Below are 20,461 nucleotides of genomic sequence, written 5' to 3' on the forward strand. Positions count from 1 at the left end.
GTATAGTCAATCCCCTGTGCACCCTTCAAAATGAATAGAGAGAAACATGCACTGCTTAACTAATCTGAGATGGTTCTGTTAGGATAAAATATAACATGCCCTAACAGTACCTGTTGCGTTCCACCAAGAGGTGATGAGATCTGATGTAGACAGCTACACTCTAGATTTCTAAATGAGTTGAATCAATTTCGCCTGAACTATCTGTCCAAGCAGTTGTAAACCCCTGGGGCCATGCTCCAGGTGTAATAGTCTCTGAAAACGCATCTGTGTGGGTGGTTTGTGGGAGGAACCCTTCCCACTTCAGTGAATGAATGAATGAATGAATGAATGAATGAATGAATGAATTTAGTTTGTTTTTGTTTTTTTTAACCCTACTCCACATATATAGGAAGTGTGGTTGATTTTTAAATAAATAAGTCTATTCAGTCTTTTTTAGCTTATCTCGTCTTATGTTAAAAATCAAGGATAAATGGCAGATCCCTGAGGCACTCCATTCCTTTTGGGTGGTGTTCTTAAATGTTGGGAGTATTTGCTGCTCTTGAAGATGTCAGCTTGCATGTTCTGCAGCATATTTTCTTTTCCTTTAATTTAAATAAAAACATTCTCATAATAGTTTTATTTCTTGAAATAGTCTGTGTTCCAAATTAGTTCTGCATTTATGCTATAAATCTGAAATGAGTGGCAACAGATGATTCCAGTAAAGTTCAGTTATGAGATTCTGGATTCAAGGGAATTGTTCAGCTTAAGCACAGCAGGCACTAACACTGCTTATGGCTTAGGGGTGATCTCTGTGCACAAGCACAGTTACGAAGCCAGATATGAATAACAGATGTTTCCAGTTCCCAAGGTTTTGGTTAACAGAACTTATTTTATGTAAGCAATATAAAAGAAATGTTCAAAGTTCTAGGACAAATGCACTGACATGTTCTCTTAAAGAGGGAATAAAACAGTGCCCAGTTTTAATGGCACTTTGGAAAGACTATAAAAGCAATTTAAAACAACATTTATAACCTATTCAAAAACATAGCAGACATGATTATTACAGTGTAGTTACCTGCTTACTAATTCTTCATCCATCTTAAATATTGAGGTGTTTTTACCTGTTTGCCCACTGTCACTCATTGCAGAGTTGTTGAAAGAATGAAGACTAAAGATCGGAACTGAGATATGATTAAAATAGAAGCTTCTCTCAAGGCTGACAGTTGTGATAAAGAGTGGTAAGCAGAGCTAATTCAAAAGAGGTCTCTGTGATGACCTCAATTTTATGATGTGCTGACTCTCCAGGTAATTAAAAATGGCCAAAGCCCCAGTGAATGTGATTGAATCTGGCACATCACAGATGTTTCCAGCATAGCTATCTTTTTCAAATGACTTCAATGATATTCTAAAACAACTTACTGTATTATAAAATTTTACCCTCATATAATAACACTTTTTGCATCACTGTTGTAAAGATCTGGTTAGTATTTTCATTATGAGTCTTTATTTTCATGAAATTATCTTCGAGGTTGAAATTCCCCATGCCTTTCTTTTATATACCTGAAGCAAGTTTTTCTTTAATATGCAAATGCACAGAAAGATTTCATGTAACTGGAATTCTTCACTACATGCTGTTCATAGTGTCCACTTGTTCTGCAGAAAAAGAAACACTCAAGTGAAGAGGTCTTTGCTGACAAGCGGGTCATACCCTTCTCCTCTTGTGATTCATTAGTACAGTGGCTGAATGTGCCACACTCTCTTCATATTCCTCACAACTGAAGTAACACAACTGCACACACAGGCTGAGGAAGAGGGGAAAGAGTGTGAGTAGTGACGGTGCACACGTACAATATCTTTTGGAAGAATTACTGTTATTAGGAAATGCTTCCCTTTCTTCTTTCAGTGTTTTCCACATGTACATCCTTACGGTGGGTGCCTCCTGCTTCATGCTTCCCCTCAGCTCCCTTGATATATATGCAGACAGGTATATAGGTGAAAGATAATGTAAAGGATGCTCTACTCAGCTCAGCATTACATCTTAGAACAGTGACAGCACAATCACAAATCTACAAATAGAGCTCCAGGTGGTCATCTGCAAGGTGTCTGCAACTCTGACGATCAAGTTTTCACGGCAGCTTGCGCTCTGGTGGAGTATGCTGTAATCACTGATGACAAGTTCACTTCAGCAAGCCCAGCAAGCAGTCTGACATCATCAAGTACCCGGTTCAACAGTATAGGTGTAGAAATCATTATGCCTTTGGTCTTTGCACTACTGACATCAGCAGCCAAGGAAAACAGGCAAATGGCTTTGTCCCGTACAAATGGCAGAAACAGCTCCTATTGATTTTAACATGTCAAGTGACAGCTCTGGGCTTCAGCAAGAACATCAGCCACCTGACTGGCTTACGGGAAAGTCAGAGATGACAGTGGGCAGAAATCTGGCATGTGTTCTCAGGGAGATCTTACCTGGCAAAAAGGTCACTAACATCAGTGCATAGACTTCCTCTGCTGACGTTACTCAGACATCTGTCACTCACTCACTAGTTCCAGAGGCCAGCAGTTCTTAGAAACTGGAAGATGCTCAGGAGGGCAGCTCTGCCTGTCAGCACATCTGACTGCTCACATGAGCTCACCAGGAGACCTGAGGCTCATTTCCCACCGGTCACCAAATGTCCCTCCTCCCTCAGGAGGGAAACAGCTTCTGTGAGATGAGGACAGAGTCCCTCCACAGACTCAGACTTACACAAGGGAGGACGATCTAATGATTAGCAGAGGTACGTCTACCTCCTAAGGTCATGTGGTCCATACGTACATGGACACATAAGCCCCGCAGGCGAAGCACCGTAGCTTGTAAACTAAATCGCAGTGAACAACATTTTGCAAGAACATGGGTACACACAAAGAGCTAGTAACACAAGACAGAGAAAACAGATGGTACTTGGAAATTTTTTTTCACTTCAAGATGAATATTTTCAAGAAAAATCCCTGCTTAAAAGAAGACTAGGCGTGAAGTAGTACCCAAGCCTTTGTTAATAAGGTATTTTTAAATATCTGAGTCAGAAATGTTTCTGAAGAGTTGATAAACATGGTGTCCTGTACCATCTGATGCTTTTACACTACCCCTTTTCATAGATTTGAGTCCATCAGATGAATGGAAAGAAATTCTTTAAGCTTCCAAAAGAAGTATTTGATGGTGTTCTTAGCTGATCTGAATGCAGTAAAGTATATGAATGTAAATTTATATTTAACAAATTAATGCCAGGACTCATAAAATTACACTGCAGTAGAAATATCTCACTAGTCAGGGAGCAGAGATGCTTTACAAATACTGAATTATAAGTGCAGACTTATTTTTGCATTACGCAATTCATTCTTCTGACTGACTGGGATTTTGATTTGCATAATGAAGGCAAATAAAAATCACCATACTTAATTAGTCAGATGATATTTTTAGGCAATTAGCATGTAAGCATTAGTATTACAAACACGATTAAGCAATGAATTAGCAAATGTTTTTATCCTGGTTGTCTTCTATACATCTTTTTCTAGGTTTCCTTCATAATTCTTATTTGCACACCCATAAAACTCCACAACTTCAGTTTCCAGCCTTTCTCTCTATCTTATTATACAGTTTACCCTAGCAAATCTATACTTTGAGTGCAAAAGGAAATCATATTATGAATGGGGAATGGAAAGGATAAAAGTAAGCCTTCATAAAGCATCAGAGAGAAGTAGAAGCCATAAAAGTGGAGCTACTGGATGCCACAGAACAGAAGTAAAATTTAAAGGGGACATATTTATTCTGAATATATAGATAGGGAGGTCTACCAGCAACCCATCAGTGCAGTAATTCACTTTAACCAAATACCTAGAAGGTGTATAACTACGTAATGCTTCTTAAATGATACATTTAAAGTTTTGGTCAATGCCATATTATACATTTGTTTAAAATACAACTGTTTCTCTGGGAAATACTGCAATCTTTTCAGAATACACCCATAAGCTGGGTATACCCAGTATATATATTCAGAATATATGTATGCTATATTCAGAATATATATGCATATCAGTATGCTATATTCAGAATATACCCATAGCCCATAATATGTTAAATGATAGCATTATATATATATTTGTAATCATATTCTAACAAATGTTGACTCTCTGGAACAGTGACATCATTCCTGCTACAGTGCTTTTCAAATTCAAGAAGGGTGGAACGATGTGGGTCACTTTTGAACATGGATATAAACCCTCAGTTGAAGACCTGGCAAAATACCACAAACTGACTGCACTAGAAGTGATTTCCCATGGGATTTGTGCTCAGAAGGCACAGTTGCTGGCTGTTGGACATCCATTTATGTCACATATGAGGAGAACAAAGCTAGTAATCATCTTTGAGTGTTCATTATGCATAGTATACAGTTATTTAATAAATGGAAAGATGTAACTTTTTAAAGCACATTTCTATTAGTTTGGGAAATATGAGTGCTCAGTTCAGAAACATTGTTTTTAGATCTACACAGCTTTGCTGATCCGTTGTTTACCCTTAGAAAAGGGCAAGACATGCAGATCACAAGATGTGAACATCACCAAAATGACAAAACTATGTATGAGTTGTATGTTATTCAAGGATATGAAATTTAGGAGGAACAGAATAATATGCTAAATAGTATTCTAAAGTGCTATGAATTATCAGAAAAATATGCTAGCTCCAAACTGGAAAAATGTCTAAACTAAGACACTAGTTTTCCACAAAGAGATAGATATTTGATAACTGAGGAAAAAAAGGGTATGTGTGCTGGAATGAAACTCTGAATAATATCAGAAGAGGCTACTTCCAGTACCTAACATCGAACTGGGGGAGAAGTTGGCTTTCAGGGAATTGCTAAAAAGGTCTCTGTCTATAGCAGCTAGATCCATTAGTTGTCCTTATACATTTCCCATCTACATTTTAGGTCACAAGTTACATGTCCGAACACGGGCTTCTATAATTCTGTTTAAATTCCTTCTTTTTGAAAGCAAGGTACCTGGTTTTCTTTAGAATTTTGCTGTGATTCAGTTAGAGGTGGCAGCTAAAGTCCATGGAAGCCCCAGGAGACCTGATTGAGGCAAGTTGTCAACACGTCAAACACACACTAAAGCACAAGGGCTGTGGTCACCTTCATGGAAAACCATAGAAGAGATAACTCTTTCCATCTTGTTATAATATTCTACATAATATATTAATATATAAAAAATATATAATAATATATATAATGTTATATTGCATACAATAAAATTCTACTGATTTTGCTATTCAGCAATGAATTATGAAGCATTGGTTCAATTTCCTCCTCATCTTGAGAGGAACAAAACCTGTATCTGTCATCTCTATTTACCAGACTACAAAACAGTCTGACAGGAGTATAGAGCTGGATTATGGCCATCCCTGGGTTGAATGTCAGTCTTTGCACAAACAAGTAATCTGGCAAGAAACAGAGCAAATAAAGAGAAGATAACCTAGTGGTCAGGACATCCATCTGGTTCTTCTTCCAGGATAACTTTTTAAATCATAACTGAAACCCTCTGGTCTCCTCCTACTCTTTGCTGAATGCCCTACACAAGAACAACTTATGCTTCCTGTTGCTTGCTGTCCTGTGGTCCCATGACCATACAGAAGAACAGGGTCGGCCAAAGGAAGGGAGATATGTCCCAACAGATAGGCGCTTGATGTCAAAGAAGCACTCCAGCACCTGGAAGCTGTGTAGGCACTTGACTACACCAGGCAACTGAACTGCAGAGAGAAGTAAGAGTCCAGACATAATTCTGTTCTCACTCATCGCAAGTGGCAAATTTTAACCAGGTACAACCTCAGTGGTGTTTATCTGGAGAGGATATTTCCTGGATATATCCAAATCTTCCTGTTGACTGTAGCTATGCCATTAGAATGTTCGTCAGACACTAATTACATGTGAGACCTTGTTTTTATGTCTCCACTACGTCTCAAGTCTTAATAAATTCTGTAAATGGAAACTAGGTATCTAATGTAGAGATAAAAACTCCAGGAAAGGAATTCAAAAGTAGGCAAAGTTATTTTAATCCTAGGAATGCTTAGACTTTGAAATGTAGATTTTGTTATTATAATCCTTCCTACCAGTTGGAAATAAGTGCAAGCATATCTCTTTTTTTTTCACAGGTGAGTCATGAATTCAATCTGTTAGACTGAAAAGCACTCTATATGTTTCCTTCAAATTACAGGATGAACAGGCAGTTACTGACCACAGTATAATTGCATTGCTCTGTCTCCATTACTTAGCTATAAAAAGATATGTTCTAACACACCTATCTATTTGTTTCCAGAAAAGTGGTCTATCTTGAAATTCGGCATTTGGACAGGAAAGCCAGCAGAATGTGTAATTCAGAAGGACGTTTGTGTCAGCTTTGTTTGTGATGCTGCCCTACATCTGAATGGCAGAGAATGAATGTGGCTTCCGTTCATATGACACGTGCTGAAAAGTTATGAGCGTTGACAGCTTTCCAGTCGGCTCCTTGAAACATGCAACTACATTTGAAGTGGATGGGCTTTCTTGGAGCAGTATTCCCTATAGTTAATGCTGTCTACTGTGGCACTTTATATTACATTCACCCAGCATATCACATTCACATGGCACAGCACAACCACAGAAGGAAAAAACAGAGGAAAAACAGCAGAAGAATAATAGATGGTGAAAGTGTGGAGATAAAGCCTGAGGTGAGCAAATAGGTTATATTGCCTATAACTTGAAACTCAATACCTTAATCTGGAAAGGACACATATTCAAATTTAAAATAGAAAAGTACTACTTAAAATTGCATTTTTAATTTTCATATTGAAGTGCTTTTCAGTAGGTAGCTTCCTGTATTTAAGAATGGACTGAAATAGAATATTTATAAAGCATTGCAAAATTACCATTTATTGGTAAACTTGTCTCAGCCCCTTTCCAACTGAATGCATGAATTTTGTTTACACTGACGTTCAAGGTTATTCTTGAAAATAAACTTTTTCCAGCATAAGCCTGGTAAATTGCTCTTCTCTGTCTACATTTTAACTTAGCATCTGCACTGCAGACAAATGCATTTGCTTCTCAAACCTCCTCAGAAGCCCTCTATGGAATCAATCTCATCTCTGCTTTCAGACTTGACACTGATTACAGGTGGTAAAGACAGAAAAAAAAAAATAAATTAAAGGAATGAGGCATTTTGAACTTCTCTGTGTAAGCTTCAGGTTCTCAAGTCCAGCCAGGACATGCATGAGTGCTGTATTCATAGAATCATGGAATGGTTTGCATTGGAAGGGACGTCAAAGATCATCTAGTTCCAATCGCCCTGACATGAGCAGGGACACCTTCCACTAGATCAGGTTGCTCAATGCCTCATCCAACCTGGCCTTGAACACTGCCAGGGATGGGGCACCCACAACTTCTCTGAGCAACCTGTTTCAGTTCCTCATCACCCTCAGAGTAAAAAATTTCTTCCTTATATCTAATAGAAATCTATCCTCTTTCAGCTTACAGCCATTACCCCATCTCCTATCACTACATGCCCTGGTCAAAAGTCCCTCTCCAGCTTTCTTGTAGGCTCCCTTTAGGTACTGGAAGGCTGCTATAAGGTCTCCCTGGAGCCTTCACTTCTCCGGGCTAAACAACCCCAACTCTCTCAGCCTGTCTTCGTAGGAGAGGTTCTCAAGCCCTCGGATCATCTTTGTGGCCCTCCTCTGGACACACTCGGCCAGGTCCATATCCTTCTTATGTTGGGGACCCCAGACCTGAAAGCAGTACTGCAGCTGGGGTCCAGAGGAGGGCCACGAAGATGATCCAAGGGCTGGAGCACCTCTCCTCTGAAGACAGGCTGAGAGAGTTGGGGCTGTTCAGCCTGGAGAAGAGAAGGCTCCTAGGTGATCTTATCGCAGCCTTCCAATATTTAAAGGGGGCCTACAGGAAAGCTGGAGAGGGACTTTTTACAAGGGTGTGTAGTGACAGGACAAGGGGTAATGGATTTAAACTGAAAGAGAGTAGATTTAGATTAGATATAAGGAAGAAATTCTTCACTCTGGGGTGGTGAGGCACTGGAACATGCTGCCTAGAGAAGCTGCAGATGCCCCATCCCTGTCAGTGTTCAAGGCCAGGCTGGATGAGGCTTTGAGCAAGCTGGTGTAGTGGAGGGTTTCCCTGCCCATGGCAGGGGGAGTTGGAACTAGATGATCTTTGAGGCCCCTTCCAACTCAAATCATTCTATGATTCTATTCATGGCAGATACTAACACCAGCCACAAGTGTCAGTGTCGATGTGGCCATATAGGTACTTCGTTGATATTATAATAATTATTATTAGCATAACTTCTCTAAATTCTACAAGAATCTGTAATTCCTACTATTTTAAGTTAATAGAAGACAGAACTGAATGGGATTTTAACTATTACACTCAAGCTCTGCTAACACATAGCAACATTCTAGATCAAACCATGTGTTTATATTTGTCATGGTCAAAATCATAAAGAGATAAGTTGCGAGGTAAACTCATCCATGCAGGATAACTTTACAAATATTTTGAATTAATCTCAGTGTTTTCCTTCAAATGATATCTTATTTCAAAAAGAGATGAAAAATTTATAATAACAATAGTTGTACACAGTCTGAAATGGTGTAATTGTTTTAAAATGAAGTGCAGATAGGAACTTAAAATATAACACAGCATAATGACTGTAGGATAAAACGATTAGCTTTAAGCCTATTAAAATATTAATTGATGATGCATTTGAAGCAAAGAAACAACCACAGAAAATAATTTATATGTATCCAATTAAAATTTGCACAGCTGCTTGGCTTTGTAGTTACAAAATTCGATGTCCTACTTTATCAAAATTGAGATGATCACAGGAAATGACAAATTTACAACATAATGAATCCACTCCCTCCAAAACCAAACAATGTTCACTACCATGCAGAATCCTACACATTGGTCAAAGTCTGTCACATCCAAATTCTAACATAGTAGAAGGAACACATTCTTGAAAGCGGAGTTCAACATGTGAAAACTAATGTCTTGAGCTCATTCTGCCTTCAAATGCAAGCACAAGGTATCCTACTGTAAGTAAATCTTAAATAGCAAGGAGAAAATTAAAAGAATTATCTTAATAGTCTCCCTCTCGTTTGCCATTATCAATTTGAAAATTCAGTCACCAAGATACAGACAGTGCTCTTGAAAGATTTAATTATCTTTTGCTACTCTCTAATAGTTATCATTATTGGAAAAGAAACACTGAGAAATTGTGACAGAAAGTAGCAGACTGCCAAGATACGAAAGGACAGAAGTATAATTGTTAAAGAGAACCTCTTTCATTTCAAATCAAGAAAGATCTTTGAACTGGCTTATAAAATGAAACATCAGATGTTCATGAACAAAATGCAAATTGAGTTTATTACCTCATCATAACCAACATAATATAAACTAATTTTGGATACTCAAAATTACATAGAATAATGCACCAAGACATGCTATTCCAGAGTTAAGAAGCTCTGAAACATACAAGGTACTTGACAATGCATTTCTCACTCCAACTGCTTCTTAGTTTGAGCTTTGCAAATTTCCAAATTTTTCTTATTAGTCTTTTTCCTCAGATTGATACTAGTTTCTTAAAATCTTGACTAATTATAGGTCAATTACCTAATTCAGACAAGCAACTTCTACTGGAGAAAAAGTCACATTTAAGTGTTTCAAAATTGAAAAAGAGTTTACAGAAAGACTTTCCACCGTATTTTATGTGGCTTTAAATATTCCCTATCAGCAATAAATCATTCATAATATACTTCAAAATTGCAGAGCAATGTATAATTTTCCTTCAAAACAATAATTTGTCAGATAAAATAGAAAAAAAAGTTAGTAGTTCTATAACTGCTGTTGAAAATTCCTTGTTCAGAAAAAAGTCAATAGCTATAGCAAACAATGTTTACTTATTAGATATAAGTTTTTATGCATAAATTCTTACCTAAGCTGTTTAAAAGCTTCTGCCTTCACAAGTGGTGTTTCTACAGAATGTTCAAAAAGTGCTCCTTCAGGCCCTGCAAAAAAAGAAAAACATTATACTGTAAAAGTTAAAATGTAAAAAAAATAGCAACAGTGATTTATATGGCCACTTTGATATCAGAAATTAAGATACAAAAACATATACTAACAATTAATGAGATAATTGAAATATAGATATAGTTCTGCTATCATAGTATTGACTGGAACAACACAATACACAGGTAATGTAAAAGTACAAGTGGAAATTCTTGAAATCTAAAAAGTCTGGAGATAGACATTTTAAACTACTTGGGACAACGAAATAAGTAAATAAAATTTTTAGAATGTAACTTCAATTAGAGTTAACAGCAATATTTGAAATCCCACAAAATCTTTTCAAATATTACAGACTTAAATACTCATATTTACTTTGGACTATCCTATACATAGCACAAATTCTGGCATGTAGCTTCATCAAAGATATCCCCCTACTTTTAGTCAGGCTTGCTGAATATAAAATGGTATTTATGCACGTAAAATTGTAATGACTATGGGATAAAATAGTTTACCTCTTGAAATAAGAGTAGTTTCATCCCAACAGGGAAGAAACAGTGATTACCTCTGTGTGGTGGTACATGTGTAGGTGGGGCAAAGCAAGTTATCAGTATGAAAGGACTGTTTGCGTTGTGCTGCTGCAGGAAAATACCTCTCAAAGCCCTGACATAACGAACCCAGATGAAGTTCACGGCTGCAGATTCTCAAAATGTTCATAAGATCCTTTCTGTAAAGGATCTTATGGCTACTAAAGTAAGAGGCTACTATGTGGCCTCATCACCTTAATATCAGTACCTTCCTGAAAATCAGAGTCCATGGCTTTGTTGTCACAAGTCATTTTTTCTAATTTTTCTTTGAGGCCCACCTACTTTTAACCTTGCACTTTCTTTGCATCTAGTGTTTTCATTCTTACAATGTTCTCTTTCTTTGTGGTTCTAAGTTAATTTGTGCAAGAAGTAGTAATTTTCAAGACTGGAATTCATGGCACAGAATGCAGCATGCAAAGGGTGCTGGTCCTCCTCTGAGCATTTATAGCATGAAACAGAAGCAAGACTGAATGCTTAGAGGATAAATACAAATAAGGAATTGCATCTATTTTAGGTCCTGGACATTTAACTTAATTAGGAATTCAGGCTACCTATAACAGCACAGCAGTCAATTTTCAACCCAGGCCCAAGGTGCTGTGGTTCAAGAGAGCAATACAGATTGTAAAAAAAATTGTGGTCAGATAGTTAATGAAGTGCCTAAATATTCCATGTTCACATCGCCAGTTTCCACACAGTAACATCCTCCAGTTCCCCTCCAAATATAGCTGCTGGGAGAAGAGAAGGAGGTAGCAGTATCTAAGTCTCACAAAATAATGTGATGATATTTAGAGTATCTATCTGGCTAGAAGACAGGAAACCTGTTTTGCAAGCCCTCTTCATCAGTATGAGTATTACTCGATAAATGCATCCAGGCAGCAGACCATGTAAATCGTCAGTGTAATGTTTCTCTCTCTTTCAGAGCCTCCTTGTTTGGTGTGTGCAGAGCGGCTTTACAGAGGGGCCTCATCCCTCTGCAGGCAGGTCTCATGTAAGTGCCCCACTCTTTATCTTTCTATTTTCAGCACTAAAGATATGGCCTACCAAAAGAACTTGCTCAAAACTGCAAGCTCCAAAGTGTTCCCACAACAAGCAGGCACCCAACAGCCTCTCTGTTGGACCTGAAGTTTCTACAAGCACCTCCATTTCTGTTCTCCTGAGCGCTAGTGTCACTGAAGTATCAGCAGCTCAGTGACCATCTCCAGCCTAAGCTTCACTGGGATCAGGGAACTAGCTGGCATAGGACAAAAGCCCCTCAGCAACAGACATGGCTCAAAAAAGCAGCTAAACACCACCAGCTGCTGTAAAGGTAGAGTCACCTGCTGTTCATTGGCTTTGTGACGGTACTCATCCAAAACTGGGGAGGCCTTAGTTAGGTTGAGCAATCTTCTCTGGCTTAGAGGATTCACATATCTAAGCACTTTTCAGGTAAATATGTAGCAAGGCAATATATTTTAATAGTTAGGATATTACTCAATGTGGCTTTTCTGGTTGCTCTCTGAATTAAAACAGAATGCAGTTACCCTTGGGAAAGAATCATGGGCTGTAGAAAGCCCTAAGTCAGGGCTTTGGACTCCATCTAGAGAAACGAACTGTTAAGACGCCTCTTGAATTGCTGGCTGGAGAATATGCATGCACACATGTGCGTGCTTAATTAAACAATAATGTGTGCTCATAGTCTATCATAGTTTACATATTAAATGCAATACTTGCAAACAAAATAAAATCTTTTTTTTTTTTTTTTTTCTCCCTGGAAGACCTGATGAGATTGGGATGAAAAGGTTTAAGTACATGTAGAATGAAGCAGAGGGAAGGAAAGACAAGAGGAAATGGATGATCAGAAGGTATGGTGTAGATGATATAGATGTGGTATTAGATGGTATTAGATGTGGTATAAAGGGAAAAGCATAATACAAATTAGTGAGGGCAACCATAGAGAACATGCTAAAAAGAAAAAAGTGAAATTAAGAGGTATCATTAAAAATTAATACAGTGCTGAGCCAACTGACAGGAAAACCGTCACTTCATGAGGGCATGAGGGCTGGGGGTAAATTCTCAGAATGTCCTAAGAAAGCATGAAACGTGCTTTTTGAGAAGAGGTCTAGGTGAAATCATGATTCCTTAGAATTAAATTTTCTTACCTTGTATGGAAGAAAAGTATACAAAATACAAGAATTACCATACTGAATCACTTCACCACTTCAAGGAAGCATGGATTTCTAAGCTTCTATTTTATTTAGCTGTTGATATCCTACTCATCATCAATTTAAATAGATAAGTTTTTCTAGAATCTCCTAACACTGGAAAATATAAAATCCACTAATTCAGACAAGACGTTAACCCTTCCATACTAGCATTATTTTGCAAGATAAAACCTAATGGCTGGACAGATACAGTTAATTATTCACCTGTTCTTTTATCTGTGCTGGTAGGTGTTACCAGGTGGGCAACCTTACACATTCGAGATGATGAAAAAAAAATCCTAAGGAATTAGGTTTGTCAGAAAACGCTGATTTGGAACAGCTAAGATATTTTGCAAGGATATGCTGATCTGTCAAAACTTCTGACTTAGTTTTTCTTTGAGCAGACACTGCCTCAAATGTGATTCTTCTGCCACTGTGGTCCTTTGAGAATATATCATAATCCCTCACTGTCCTTCATTGCACTATGTCCTAACTGACAATTCTTAGCAAAGCAAGCATTTCACTGTTTTCCTTGCTCAAAATTTCATCTTGGATTACAGTGAATGGGTTGTAATTTCAGTGAAAAATATACTGTAACAATACTACCTGTGCTAGCAAAAGACTTATCTTGTCAGTAACTTTGAATGATCTCAAAGCACACGATTTATCAGGGTAGATAGCTTGACCTTCATGTCTTCCACCTGTAGTACTGGGAAGTCTTTAGGTATGTCTGTGTTAGGAGGCAATGCGACCTGAAAAGGGTGGATTTATAGAGTGATAAATCTAAAGATCTGCTGCTCATGCTATACAGATTTAACGGATTTTACTTTGAACCAACTCTAGTCTCATCCTGTGGACTTAAAACATATTTGCAATTTTATGAAGTAAATGCATTCTTGGAGCCCATTTCTCAGTTCAGTTTCATCTAAAAGGAATCCAGTGTATTCACTCCCTGATTCCTCCATGATATAAAGTAGTGGAATGTGAGAACTATTAGAACCATCAAATCTGCAGCAAAAGTGCAGTCCTGACTGACAAAATGCTGTTGTGGATGCAGATTTTGGCTTGATGACCTTGGAAGGCATTTTTAAATTTCCTTTTTTTCCCACTTCCTTTTTCTTACTCATGGATACATCTACTATAACAACATACATTATATGGTGTGCTCTTCTGCTTGGGTATGGTTTGGAATCCATTTCCTTTTTTGTTAGATAGTTGTTTAAATTTTTCAGCTATTTTCAGCACCAGCTTAGCTGTACTGTGTCATAGGATGAGGTATAATGAAGATATGACACAAGTGAATTCCCTTTCTTAGAGTAGCTGCATAGCTTCTTATAATGGCAACTGTATGAAACTGCAGAGTTTGAAACTTCATGACTTGCTACACTGATGTGTATTCTTACGTATGATGGCCATGGTGGTAGAATTTGACTTTGTGCCAATTTTCTTGATATCTAAGTAGTAGTGTCACATAGTGAGGATCTTGGCACAGTTTCAGGATACAAGATCCATTTCCATCTTATTTAAGGTCTGTAGGAAAAGCTGAGCATTTGATAGCACTACTATTTTGAAGAAAAAGACATATCATCACCTGGCTTCTTCCAGTTGTCTGAAGAAGGCCTCATCTGCTTCTTCCCGATCAGGTGGTCTGCAGTACACACCCATCACAATGTTGTCCATGTTGATCTGCCCTCTAACGCTGACCCATAAGCCCTCAGCTGGCTCCTCATCCATCCCAAGGCTGAGCACAGTGCATTCCCACTGCTCTCGCACATAGAGGGCACATCCTTCCTCGCCTTTCCAGCCTGTCTTTGAAGAGCCTCTATTCCAGTGAAGCATTTTGAGTGGCACATTTGTAAAGCACCGTAACTGTTTGCATGTTATGGTGTGTCATTACTGTAGAAACAATCCTCAGATTTAAAGTGCTGAAACAGACAGTGCATACTGGAGCAGCTCCATCAACCTGATGGTACGACATTTTATTAAAAATCTAGTCTTATGTTTGCATTTATAAATTTTCCTGCTATATCCATGTGTAAAAATCAATTTCTTTAGTCCACTTGCTACAAACCATACAGTTTCAATTATTAGAAAGATTAGAGAAGGAAATAATCACACTAATATTTTGCAAAAGTGACATAAAGGCTATTGACAGAATCAAGACATGGCATATCTAGCTATGAGACTAACAATCAGAGTAATAAAAGGTAAGTGGAGCCTAGTAGTTCAGCTACATGAACACAGTCTATTATCTGCTACCACTGACAAAATAATAAATAATGACTTCAAAAGGAAAAGACCTGTCTCTCAAACGCAGCTGGTGCATTTTGTCTCCACATTAGCCATCACCAGCATGGGCAGACTCTGAAAAGCTCTACTCTGTGCTCTGATTTTCACATAATTCCTCTATCATCTTTAGAAATTCATATAATCACTACAGCTCATCATTATCAATTTGTAGTTCCACAACTGATTAAAAGTGGAATTAAGCATGGTTGTAAACATTTGTATCAGTGGCTTCAGGGAAAAATGCGAGAAATTCAGTTGCACTCTTTCTCATATACACTCAGGTGAAAGTCAAGAAGCTGAGGTACCAGAGTATGAAAGGCAAGCACAAAATACTAAGGTCCTCTAGCAGATTAATTAAACACCATCTTCTGTACTTCTTGCATCCTTTTTGTATGCAGTATAGCACTGGGTAGGACATTATTAAACACATTTATATGTTTGAATTGTAAATGAGATGACAAGCTTGGCTGATAAAGGTAATAGTATGGGTGTAATAAACTTCCACAGGCATTTACTTTGATGACACATCACATTTTGATTAAGAGATTAGAGCAACACAAATCAGCCTGGAATGCATTATATGGATTAAAATTGACTGATAGGTCTTAAAATATAATTGCAAACAGAGAATGATGAGTGAGGGGATGTGTTACTAGTGGGATCAAATGTGATGTAAAGTTTTATCATGGACGTGGAAGAAAAAAAGTAATTCCTCATGATTTCACATGACACAGACACTGCGAAAGAAGTGACAGGAATGAAAAGGACAAATTCCCAATAAAGAGATATCTCAATTATTTTGCAAATATGAATTTATCAGGTCATCCAGGTTTAGGCTTACCTCTCTATACATGAGCTCCCTTGCCAATTATTTAAGCTCAAACTAACTTTTCTAGCAATATTTTTTGATCTTGAATGCTTTGCTTTGACAACATTCCAAAACTTTATTATTCAGAAACCTTCTTCTCTTCTAACTAAAATTCAGAATGCCTTACTGAGTCTTGAGGTCACTTTTAAAGCCATTCTCAAAACTAGATCTGCAGCCTGCTCATGAGTGGGCTGACAGGCTGCTGGGGGCACCTCGCAGCATATGTGGGATGCCACATGCCAAAGGTGCCCTCACGATGCCTTGCTATGGGATCTGCAGAGCTGCAAGGCACAAGGAAAGAAAAATCATGGTAGCGAAGGGAACTCTTCTGTCTCACAGGCTTTCCTAATTTCACTCTGGGACCTGTTTATATGCAGTCTTTTGTATATCTCCTACAGCACCTTTTGGACAGAAGTTCACATTTGGTGATACAAAAATGAATAGTGCTTGTTTACATTTGAGATGTATCTTGGTAAGATTATAAAAGAAATTATACGACCTACTTGTCTGTCTATGAAAGGGATGTGAGCTGATAATCAGATGCCTCTTCTAATCCAACTTCTCAGTTTTATCAAGGTTTGGACTTGTTCCATTGATAATGACCAGATATGCACAGAGAGATGTCAGAAGGAGGAGCCTAGCAAAATTGACTGGAGGAGGGGAGCAAACATCTATACAAAGAGAGATTAGTAAGGCCTGAGTGCAATCATGGCTGCTCAAGCCCTGCTGGAACTAAAGCAGTTCCTTGTTTTGGGAATCTGCACCTGTCTGCTGGTCCTAGATGGCAGTTTTTTTGGTCTAAGCACCTCTGCGGCTCAGAAACAAGGCAGAGAGGGTAGAGAGAGACCAGAGAAACTCCCCAGAGAAGCCCAATTGTATTGCTAGTTCTCAGCTTGTGCAATTCGAGAGGACTGGAGTCAGCACTAAACCCCCGCAATTACAGCATTTTAATTAAAAATAATCTTTCCAATTGCCTTTCTAAAACAGCATTGTCATTGGAGCATTGCCTCCTCACTGGAGAAGACTGAAGCCCACACTTAGCAGTGAACTTCTGGTAGTTTAGTGAACTACCTTCAGGTAGCATTAATTGTCACAAAGGGTTAAATTTAGCTTCATAGAATCATAGAATGGTTAGGGTTGGAAGGGACCTCAAAGATCACCTAGTTCCAACCCCCCTGCCATGTTTCATACATTTGAATTTAAGTGTCTCTGACGCAGGTGTCACAGATAAGCCAGAGGCAGAATTTAGTTCCCTAATCATATGTACCTATAATTGTCGTCTAAATACCCTTGTACCTCCTGCCTGGCCTCCAGCTGCCGAGATCAAAGGAAGTGTCTCCTGTAGGTCCGATGACACAATGTGGTGTCTCACATACCCTGAGGTGTTTCAAACACTGCAGGATGCTTATGTTTAAGTATCTGAACTCAGCCACTACATTCAAGGGAGATGAACAAGCCATTTTGCTCATCCTAAAGCAGACAACTGCATTTGGTCAGCAGAAGAGCTCTCCACGTGCCAGGTCTAGGTGTCCCCTTCATGCTTTGGGCTGCATTGACTGTGTGGACTGGAAGTTCAATTCATTTGTCTGAACACGGGCATCTAGACCTGTCTGTGACCCTGTAGGGTATCTGAGACACTTTCCTGATCATGGCTTTCCCCAGGTGTTTCCTCTTCTTAGGAGAACAGAGAGCCTGCCACTATTTTATTCTACCACATGGGCCAGAAAATGTCTGACTGATATAATATGAGGTCAAACATACCAAATTGTCAGAAAATGCCAGTTCCTGAGGTGTTGGATTGGATTAGCTTATGCTTAAACTTTTTCATTTTTCCTGAAATACCATAAATCACAGAAATTTGCTCTGTGCTGTACTATATTTTAGTTGAGAACTGTCAGATTTTGTTACAAATTGTTTTTGAGCTTTTCATAATTCACATAAATAAGAAGAAAAATCAAATCGTTCACTATATTGTACATAAAAAAACGCAAAATGTTCTTTGTGTATTTTAAGCCTGAGGTATTCTGTTTCTCATGGTATGAACTTTTAAAAATTTATTTCACATTGATCTTGTTCTCTATCTAAAATGTTTAAAAAATTATCTCAGTAAGCAAAGTATGACTAATTTATCCTTCATGCTAATAGTATCATTTAAATCATAATTTTAATAAATTAATTTGAAGTAAAGTAGGCATGAATCTCCTCTCACTTATATTAATAACTGAAATAACTTCACTGGCTTTAATGGATTTGCTTTTGAACTGTACTGCAGTGTAAAAAAGAAACACGCCATGTGTCTTTCAACAATATCTGCCAAAGTAAACAATTATCTTTGCAGTGTAAAGATTAATATGGGACAAGCCAGTATAAATGTTTTAGCATAACAATTTCAACTCGTGTATGAATGATTTTTACTTACTTTGAGCAGAGATAGACCTTTTCCAAATCAGTTAACAATTATGCAGTTTTTCATATCTTTGTTAAACATGCTTTTCTATTAAAGTTTAGCATCCCTTGGGCAAACAATAATTATTTGATATGGTTTCCTGCTTAAACAAAGTTGTAATTTCAATTAGGTTAAAAAGTAAAAAACTTAAGATAAGACCCTCAGGCGTAAACAAAATTTATTAACACATTTATTATAACTTAACTTTGGCTTTGAAACTCTAATTGTATAGTTACTACCACATCTGTAGTTTTGCACAGTGAAATAATACGAATATACCCATTCAAATTAAGACCTCAAGATTTCAGAGGACCAGTAATTAGCAAAAGTTAAACATGATAGTTGCAATCAGGTTAAAAATATTAAAAATGTAATTGAAAACAAGTTGCAGGATAATTTCAATATTTCCTTTGATGGACTCTTCTGCTTAAAGAGAAACCATACCTTGATGTATCTGTTTTAATGCAACCTTACACCTAGGTTGACTTTACCAGGTCATATGGAAGGAAACAGATTTTCATGTGATAAGTTTGACATCTTACTTTGTAAATGAGTACTTTCATCATTTGCAGAAATAGCCTAAGACAAACTTGTCTTTTGACAGATGGCATTTTAAATATACTACGAATACCATCCCATGACATATGTGCTACATACAGAGCAGAAATACAGTGGCTTTCACTTTGAAAGATAAAACCATGCAGAATTATAAGAGAGAGCCTAAAAAGTTTTCACAAATAAAACTCAATACAACTCGAACTGGAATATCTAGAATTTTTCCAGCCTCAGTTAACAGTGTGCACTGGAAATATTAAATAATTCAGAAAAAACCACACCAGTACAGTTCAATCACTAAATGGCTTTAAAATAAAATACTCACATGCAGAGATATATACATATTTATGTATACATATTATTATTTTGCTGTTAAAAGTTCTTACTGATTATTGAAAAAGGTCACATCATCTTCAAATTTCTATTTCCTAATGAAGTAAAACCAGAACTTGTGTTCACACACAATGATGAATCTAAAAATGTAATTTTTATTATGCTTTTCTTGTGACTGTTATTTGGGCATTTCTTAAACTGTTACAAACCTGTTACTCGAAGTTTATCTGTACCAATTACAACCTCATTTTCATCCACTGTAAAAAGTGGCTTGCCATCCTTTGAGTTGATCTGAAATTGTTGACTGTGGAATTCAACCATTTTAGGACCTGCAAAGTACAGTAGAATAATAGAATAATTACATCAGCTTTCTTCAATTTTCTATATAAATCACTAATAATTTGAATTGTGGTCTTAACAGTTTAGTGACTCATTTAAGTACATTAAGGATCACGAAGCACCCAGATATTCAAAGGATAGTGGCCCTGTAAGCACTGCAAGTGGATAAGTCTATTTACATGATCTAATTTGTTGTTCCAAACTGCGCCTGGAGTCATGCTTTCAAGTTGGGTTTCCAGGGAATTTACAAAATCCTTCACAAATTGATCAAGACAAACATTCATGTTCTTGGTGTTGAAACTACTAACTCTTTCATCAGTATAAGTCTATAATCTTTTTTTTTTAAAAAAAAACATAGAAAACAATTATCAAAGTCTTTGCAGTGTCATTCATTTTGATTAGTGATGCTCAAATGCTTTAAAATTACAAACATCCCATGTTAGGGCACGACCCTCGGCTCTTCATAAAAAACGCCAGTTTAGCTCCACATATCTAGCAAATGTTACTGATCATGTTCTTAGAAGAGTTTCAGAAAATTGTGAGAGTATTTGCAATCGGATCTGGTACGCCAAAAATCACAATAATTGTGTGCAACAGAGTCTTTCTATGTTACCAGATCCTAAGTTCAGTAAAATGGTTCTACAGTATTGGCTTGGTAAGCAGATGTAAATCAAACCCTTAATATTCCTAACAACCTGATCAACTAAAAATTCATATCACATAAGTCTGAATGTCTATTTCATAGAGTCATCATCTAAATCTATGTTCAGAATTAAAATTACAGAGAATGGTCAAAGCAGTTAAGACTC

The 20,461-nt window shown here is 37.4% G+C and overlaps 1 protein-coding gene across 2 annotated transcripts in view; it reads right to left on the minus strand.

The window, feature by feature from the left end:
* The window catches only part of SGCG (sarcoglycan gamma), a 71,593-nt gene that overhangs the window by 14,115 nt on the left and 37,017 nt on the right, over nt 1-20,461 (minus strand). For both annotated transcript variants that reach the window (XM_086613354.1, XM_086613346.1), the window contains exons 4-5: nt 19,523-19,642; nt 9,985-10,057 (exon numbers count right to left, since the gene is read on the minus strand). In XM_086613354.1, the coding sequence (XP_086469480.1) occupies nt 9,985-10,057; nt 19,523-19,642 (193 nt within the window). The remainder of the gene's footprint in view (nt 1-9,984; nt 10,058-19,522; nt 19,643-20,461) is intronic.

This window comes from Tauraco erythrolophus, chromosome 1, assembly GCF_009769465.1.
Source record: "Tauraco erythrolophus isolate bTauEry1 chromosome 1, bTauEry1.pri, whole genome shotgun sequence".
Classification (NCBI taxonomy): Eukaryota; Metazoa; Chordata; class Aves; order Musophagiformes; family Musophagidae; genus Tauraco; species Tauraco erythrolophus.